The sequence below is a fragment of the Rhinolophus hipposideros genome (genome assembly GCF_964194185.1).
Source record: "Rhinolophus hipposideros genome assembly, chromosome: X".
Taxonomy (NCBI): domain Eukaryota; kingdom Metazoa; phylum Chordata; class Mammalia; order Chiroptera; family Rhinolophidae; genus Rhinolophus; species Rhinolophus hipposideros.
Window position 1 is genome coordinate 78,406,544 of NC_138046.1, and position 8,875 is coordinate 78,415,418.

Genomic DNA, 8,875 nt, shown 5'->3' on the forward strand with positions numbered 1-8,875 from the left:
GAAATGAAAAATTAATAAATTGGACCTCAAATTTAGAAACTTTCACTATGCATAAGACCCTGTGGAGAAGATGAAAAGACAAGCTACAGACTGGGAAAGAATCTTTACAAAACACATATCTGACAAAGGACTAATATTTAGAATGTATAAAGGACTCTCAAATCTCAACAGTTAAAAATCCAAACAACCCAGTTAAGAAGATAGGCAAAATACATGAACAGACAATTCACAAAAGAGGGCATACAGATGGCAAATAAGCACATGAAAAAGATCTTCAGCATCATTAGCCATTAAGGAAACAAGTGATAAGATACCATTACACACCGATCAGAATGGCTAAAATAAAAGACAGTGATAACAGTAAATGCTGGCAAAGATGGGCAGAAACTATTACGCATACATTTCTGGTGAGAATTACATTCACTCTGGAAAAGAGTGGCATTTTCTTACAAAATTAAACATGTACTTAATATAAGCCCAGCACTCTTGGGCACTTATCCCAAAGAAATGAAAATTTATGTCCACAATAAAAACCTGTATGTGGATGTTCATATCACCTTTATTTGTAAGAGCCAAAAACTAGAAACAGTTCAGATATCCTTCAACAGTGCAATGGTTAAAAAAAAAAATGTATATCCATACCATGGCACACTATACAGCAATAAAAAGAAACAAACTATCCAAAGGCACAACTTTGATGGGTCTCAGGAGAATTAAGGATATATAGGCTGACTAAAAACACCCTAACTGGAAAATTTACATACTGCATTATTCCATTTATATAACATTCTTGATATGAAAAAATTATAGTGATGAAAAACAAATTACTGATTGCCAGGAATTAGAAAAGGGGGGGAGGGAGAAGGTGCTATGACTATAAAATGGTAGCACAAGGAATTGTTTTAATGGAACTTCTGTATCTTAACTATGTTGGTCACATGAAGCTACTACACATGTTATAAAACTGTGTAGAACTTAATACACAAGTGAATGCATGTAAAACTGGTGAAACATGAATGTCAACAGATTTTTATCAATGTCAATTTCCCAATTGCAATATTTTAACGTAGTTATGCAAAATGCTACCTTTGGGGGAAAGTGGGTGAAGAGTACATGTGACATGACTGATCTCAAAAGAAAAAGTTTTTTTATAAAACAGTGAAACTTGGTGAGTGGATGTGATCTTTGGGCTACCACCAACAGAGATAGAAACTACAACATGAAGAAAAGGCAGAAAATTTGGTGGGGTCAATAATGAACTAGTTTAAATGTCCATACTAGCACTCTTCACTTACTTTCCCATATTTGGACTCTTCATCTTCCTAAATATGCAACCTAAAGATTCAGTGTGTATGTCAGCATCTTAGAACCATATTGTTTCACATAGCAAAGTATACATGTAGCCATTCAACCTGTTTTACACCTTAAATTTATATAATGCTATGTGTTGATTATATCTCAACATTTTTTTAAGCATTCTTTTTTTTTAAAGATTTTATTGGGGAAGGAGAACAGACTTTATTGGGGAACAGTGTGTACTTCCAGGACTTTTTCCAAGTCAAGTTGTTGTCCTTTACAATCTTAGTTGTGGAGGGTGCAGCTCAGCTCCAGGTCCAGTTGCTGTTGTTAGTTGCACCATCCCCTGCGGGAGTTGAACCGACAACCTTGTGGTTGAGAGGACGTGCTCCAACTAACTGAGCCATCTGGGAGCTCAGCGGCAGCTCAGCTCAAGGTGCTGTGTTCAATCTTAATTACAGGGTGCAGAGCCCATCATCCCTTGTGGGAGTCCAGGAATCGAACTGATAACCTTATAGTTGAGAGCCCACTGACCCATGTGGGAATCGAACCGGCAGCCTTTGGCGTTAGGAGCACGGAGCTCCAACCGCCTGAGCCACCAGGCTAGCCATGTCTCAATATTTTTAAAGGATAATGTTAGAATTTGAGTTTAAGAAAATGTGTTTGTTTTTTTGCAGCAAAATTGTTTATGCACAAAAACAAAGTAATGAATCTCTAACACAGTATACTTTTCCAGGCTGTAAATATAGTTGGAGTTGGAATGTTTGGAGGAACTGGCACAGTAACCACACCAGGAACTGTACCAGCAGTAGTACCAATACTACATGAAGTTGAAAACAAAGTTCCTGCCAAATTGGCATCATCTTGCATTGCTGTTCAATGGAAGGAGCCAAACTGCCATGGCTCTCCAATCACTGGATATCGCATTGAATATGGAGACAGAAAAATTTTGACTGTTGATAGAGTAACAGAGTGTCTTCTGAAAAATCTACACCCTGATACCACATACAAGTAAGTCACTTATATCTTCCTTTGAGTAGACGGAAAGCTTTTTGAGAATTTGAGCAAATTGACATTTGTATGTTTTATATAGCCCATATAATATTTCTTTTGGAAGATAGTTTTACTGTTTTAGAAAAATTTTGCATTACTAAGAGCCAGTTTCTCCTCATCAAGAATTATCAATAGTAATTATGAAAATTCAAGATTTTTGTTTCAAAAAGGTGTCTCTAATAATTGGTATAATATGATGGTCAATATCCTACATAGGCTTACTAAGGGGTAGCTTAAATGTAGAAATTTATTTTCTTTCCTAAATCTAAATTAATATAGTTTAATTTTTTTTCTCACCACTAGAATCAGAATTCAAGCTATCAATCATTATGGACTAAGCCCTTTTAGCCAATCAATAAGAATCAAAACCAAGCCACCACCACCTGAGCCTCCATATCTTGACTGTGTGGTCTATGGACACCAGAGCCTCAAACTGAAGTGGGGTAACTCTTCAAGAAAAGGGTCGCTTTCCAACATTAGAAGCTATAATTTGCTAATGGGAGATCAATCTGGCAGGTAAATTATTTTTACTATTTAACATATATTATAATACAAATGTTTTAAAATTTCCTACCTTACTCCTTCAATCCCAGTGGTTTCAATGAACTAATAGATATGAAAGCAGCTCATTATTGTGTTAGATATACTTTCTTCAGTTCCTACTGATAATTTAACTGTCTGTTCTGCCTCTTCCAAAACACTTCCTCCTTTATGCAACATATTATTAATACCAGAGGATAGAAGTTACCAAAGAAATATGAAAGCCAGCACCTTGCCGTTATGATATTTACACAAAATTTTTCTTTTGATTTTACCTATGTGGCTTCAAGTTGATTTACTTAGGCCTTATTGAGGTTTTAAAACCAGTTTTAAGTCAGTTATATAGTTATTTTTATCTGTATGACTGTTGATTAATATTGCTTCTCAGGGTGGCTGGTTAGCTCTGTTGGTTAGAGTGTGGTGCTGGCAGCACCAAGGTTGCCGGTTCAATCCCTGCATGGGCCACTGTGAGCTGCACCTTCCTTAAATAATAATAACAATAATAATAATAATAATGCTTCTCCCATCTTGATTCCAACTCCCAGATTTTCTGTCATTTACCATGGACCTTGTCAGACTCACAAAGTGCAAAGATTGAGTGAATATACTCAGTATGAATTTAAAATCCAGGCATGTAATGAAGCTGGTAAGGGACCACTGTCTGTTATCTATACTTTCACTACAACAAAAACCCCACCAGCCACACTTAAAGGTAAGTGTTATAAGCCATTACAATAAAGGTTGCATTAATTTGTGTTCCAATAGCTCATATATAAAACTCCACAATAAAGTTTATTTTCAATAGTCAACAATATGATACCAAAAGAAACTAGTACTTAATTATGGATTCAAAGGGCAGTGTAGAATTAATGAGACTTCCAGAACCATAATATTTTAAAACATATCTTTGAGATTAACTAATTCAGCCAATCACTCTATCACCATTTTTTTAAGAGGAAGAAGTCTCCAAAATGGTAAGAAACTTAGCTAAGGACACCATGAGCCAGTGCAGAGCCAAGATTAGAACTGTAGGCTTCTTATTCCCATTGTAATTCTTCCACTTTGCCATGATATTCATTCCTTGCTATGTCTTATATTTTCTCAAATAGATTAGTACAAAAAATTCACCAACTGATAGGTGTGATTATACTGATTAAAGCTGAAAAATAAGACTATGTAAACTTAGTATTTGGTACATATTTAGTACAAACTTGTAGTTTCATATTTGGTAATTAGTACCTAATTGGTAATTTCTGAAACTCTGAATTTCTCTCATTTCAATAATGAAATAAAGTGCTGTATGTAATACACAACAAGGCCTATTTACGGTCATGAAAGCTTGATTTTTGAGAATTTTTTTCCAGTTATCAAATTCAGTTGTTCCAGTCCATCCACATGAATCCAATCACTATTTTGAAATCATTTGTGTTTAGTATAAAGCTAAGTGGAACATATTGGAATTAAACATGGCATAGACCACAATAATGTCTTTCTCTTTTTTTATAGATTTAAGGCCCATTTTCCTGAAATGTAGAGAGATTAATAACATGAAATAAAGATCCTGGCCTACTTTACTTGCACAGTTGCTTTCATCCCAAAATAAAATTATTAATGAGTGTAAAAATGCTTCCAAATATATGATGCACCATATAAATATAATGCAAGAGATTATACCAGCAGGGATTAAAGAACAATAATAAAAATTGTAATAAAGTCTTACTGGAAAAAGAAAAAAATGCATTATTAATTGATAGTTTTAAGTACTTAAAGTCTTTATTACAATCATTAAGATGGTATGGCAAAATGCTTTACAATAAGAACTATAACTGTACATTTCTTAAATTAAGTATACATGGGCGGCCTTTTAATGACCATGGAAAATTATGAGAGATTTCAATGTATTCAAGATGATCTAGGAAAAATAGAACCCTCTAAACTGAAATTCTCTTTTTCTTTTTCTAGCACCTAAATTACATCAGGCGAATAACAATATTTGTGAGGTCAAATGGGAGTCTTTGGAGCCAATAAAAGGAGATCCCATTGTTTATAATCTTCAGCTCATCAGTCAAAAACGAACTGACCTGGTAAATTTTTGCAAATTTGGTCTTTAAAATTTTATAGTTTCATATCCTGCTTGGGATTGAGGTCTTGTCAAGGATTAAAATATTCTTTTAGGATGTTTAAAGTAACTAAATCTTATCCAAAAGTCCTATCTGGTCCTTAGAATTTTATGTATGTAATACTTATTTTGAGACAGTTAGCTTATTCATTTAATTAACTTATTGCTATTGATTGACTTGGTATTCTTAGGTTCCACTGATCACATGCACAACTCATTCCAAACACAATTAAAATTTAACAATCATAAGTCTTTATCATTTCCTACATTGAACAAAATTACCTAAGCAGTGCTGGGTCCTCTCAAGACATTAGAGACTATAAGAGTAAACTTTTGTTTTTTGTATGAAGATATTCATGAAATGAAGGGATTATTTCATATTTTTCCTATTATTGAAAACCATACCATGTTATTTTATTTGGCAAGAAAATATAATTTTTATTTTGATTCCTTTTCCTTTAGATTTACAAAGGACCAGACACTTCGTTCTCCTTTTCCAACTTTCTCACAAATGCACATTATCACTTCAAGGTCTGCGCTGGACGCCAATATCAGAATTCTGCTGGGTTACAAGAGGTCTGGGGACAATATAGTCCCAAGGCTCTTTTCTCAACTCATAGGCAACAGCCAGGGACTAGCAAAAGCAGTGGAATAAAAGGGGTAAGCCGCGCTAGTGAAGGTAAAAATGAGAAGCCCAGGATAGAAATGAGCGTTGATACATTTATTCTAATCCTTATGATAGGATTTGTACTAATTGCCATTCTGTGTGCTGTCACAATTCAATACTTCCTAATCAACTAATCTATTTTTATGCATTTTCATGTTTTTAGGAAGTTCTAAAACAAATTACATCAAATATAGAAATTGCTAGATACATCTCAGTTCTTACTTAAAAGCAAATATCATTTTGTAGAAATCCTTACATTTAGAAAAGATTTTTTTTAGAAAATAGGTCTATTTTAAATTTGAGAATTTTAGCAACAGAACACTTCTACTGTTACGTAAAACTATCTAAAACCTCTCGTGATAACTATTCCCTGCCTTAATTTTTCAAATGATTACTTTTTAAACTTTTTAGAATTTTCAGAGAATAACAGTACTTTGGAATTTTATTTAGAACGAAGTGGGAAAAATCAATTCTATATGTCAACTTATGTGAAATAATAAAAAAGTACCTACCAACCTTCTGTACTGTAATTGTTTTCAAAGTAACATATTCAGCTGTTTGGCTTGTGCCCTGATTACTTTGATAGTGAGGAAATAGTAATTTATGGCATTTTGGAAGTAGAAATAGGGATGGGGGGAGCCATTTTATACCATTCTAAACTCTTTAAAATATACCCAGTGTTGGTTACCCTCTAGTCAGAATGATTAAATGTTACACATATGATGACTCATTTTTACATGGCATATTAAAATGATTTCTTATCAAAATTGATGGGTTCACATCCATTTCTAGTTACAAATGAAGTATCTCTTCTTTATTCCCACAACCCATCCTCCAGGAGCTGTTTTAGCAATATTGCAAGGGAGACATGACTCATTCCAAAACACTATTTCTTATCTTCATTGAAAATGTTTAAATATTATCTCCTTTTTCAGAGTTTACTCTTTCTGTTTCAAAACTAAAAATCCAATTCAACATAAAAGTGTCGATTTTTATGTGTGCTAATAATTCTGGTATATCCAATGACATTATCTTTCATTGGATATTGTACTATGTGGCATGTTAAAGAATATTTAGTAAGGTGGTTGTTGTTCAATTTAGAGATTGAGGTATGGTTTAAAATATGGAAAACAAATTAGTTTTCTTCAAAAGTAAATTGTGATGTAATATTAATCCACAGTCTACAAATTATATCTCCTTCATACTTTTATTTTAATTAGAGATTACTGATTATGGAAGTTTTAATGTAATAAATTGTTATCTGTCAAGACATTTCTACCACACAAATAATATTTTAAAACCTGCTAAAGAATTATGTCTTGTCACTTTTTCTTTGCCTGCATCAAGTATCTAATTAACATATTACTTAGCAGCAAACAGTTTAAAGGTTTGTTGAAAATACCACCTCTACAGTAATTTGCTTTTAAAGGAAAATGGGAAATTCTCTTGATTTAAAATATCTTTTGAGATTGGTAATTAAACTGAATACATTTTAATCTGCTAAAGGTAATCTTTTGCAGCTTGTATATTTCACATACCTACATTCATCAAATGTAAAGACTACTATTTACATATATTAAGTATAACTATCATAGGAAATATTTTTAAATACCAATAAAAATTAAAATTATTCACCTACTATTTTTGAAATGGGATTTGTGCAAGCTTATTTTTTTGGAATAATTATCTTTTTAATATTGCATGTTTATCTCTTCCCAAAGAAACTTGAAAAATAAAAACCAGTTCATGGTGTTTTTATTTTTTTTTAATCTTTTACATTTTGCTATATTATGCTTAACAGATGTTGCATTTCTTACCAATTGAAGGCAAGCCCTCTACCAGCACATATATTATAGCTCGCTTTTTGTCCCTGTTTTTTTTACCTAATTTAAATTTTTTTTCAATTACAGTTGACATACAATTTTATATTAGTTTCAGGTATACAACACAGTAATTAAACATTTATATAACTTAAAAAGTGATCACCCCAATAAATCTAGTACACACCTGGCACAACACATAGTTATTACAATATTATTTACTAGATCCCTTATGATATACCCTACATCCCCATGACTTTTTTGTAAATAACAAATTTGTACTTCTTAATCCCTTCACCTTTTTCACCCATTTCACACTAGGTACCACCTTGGGTCCAATTCACTGGAGTTCCTATGCTTGGACCCAGATTTACCTTGCCTTTTTCCTTCTCCAATGCTACCACCGGTGGCTTTTTTCTCTAGAACATTGGAAAACAAAAATCTCCATAACATCTCAGCTACTGTCTTATCCATATAGCAAACCCATAACTGCTTTGTGATTGTCTAAGAATTATTTACTGCTATCTACATGAGCAACTATGGAGGTGAAAAGGACCTATCAGAGAATGGCCTCTCTTCTTAAAACATACTCGCACAAGATTTGAGCAGAGAGAAGCTCATAAAAAGGAACTCTTTGTGGACATGAGATGATGTCAATGACCAATATGCAGTTTCATGCGCCTTGAGGAGAGTTCCCATTTTGACACACATTTGTCCCACAGATGTACACTGCTTCCCCTTTAATATATGTGCCTAGTTGAGATTAAAACCCCCTTTCTGAATTAAGTGTAAATAGGCACAAGAGATCTTAGTGGGGTGATGGAAATGTTCTAAAATGGGATTGAGGTGACAGTTGCATAACTTAGTAAGTTTATTTAAAATCATTGAACTGCACATATAAATGAGTAAATTTTATAGTATGTAAATTATACCTCAAAAAATGTTTATAAAAACATTTCTATAACACCAGGCTGGCCCTCACAGCCCCAGGATCCAGGGGAGTTCCCACAGGTCCAAGCTCCTAGCCCATGCCAATGCAGGAGGGTGCCCACAAACCCAACCTTCAGACCATCTCCCGTGGCTCCAAGATACTGGCCAATTCCTGTGGACCAAAGTTTCCTCTAGCACCAAGCTGCTTCCATGGACCCAGGCTCCTGGTCTATCACAGTACCAAGTCAAGTCCCACATTCTGAAGCTGCAAGTTTGTCCTTGGATGTCAGGACTGCCCACACTAAGTTACCAGCCCAACTCTAGTGGCCCCAGTGCATGAACAATCCCTATAAACCCAGGAATCCAGCCTGCTCATGTGGATCCAGGACTACAACCCACCACCACAGTCTCAGGCACGAGGAAGGACCCTGTGAACCCAAGCACCAGGTC

General features: G+C 34.1%; 1 protein-coding gene across 1 annotated transcript in view; it reads left to right on the top strand.

The window, feature by feature from the left end:
- Window positions 1–5,809, top strand: part of LOC308495067 (fibronectin type III domain containing protein 3C1-like) — a gene marked incomplete at both ends in the record, with an annotated part of 56,532 nt that extends 50,723 nt beyond the window's left edge. The window contains 5 exons of the mRNA XM_081043031.1: window positions 2,033–2,307; window positions 2,653–2,865; window positions 3,435–3,601; window positions 4,852–4,973; window positions 5,471–5,809. Coding sequence (XP_080899157.1) covers window positions 2,033–2,307; window positions 2,653–2,865; window positions 3,435–3,601; window positions 4,852–4,973; window positions 5,471–5,809 — 1,116 coding nt within the window. The remainder of the gene's footprint in view (window positions 1–2,032; window positions 2,308–2,652; window positions 2,866–3,434; window positions 3,602–4,851; window positions 4,974–5,470) is intronic.
- Between the last annotated feature and the right edge of the window lie 3,066 nt (window positions 5,810–8,875).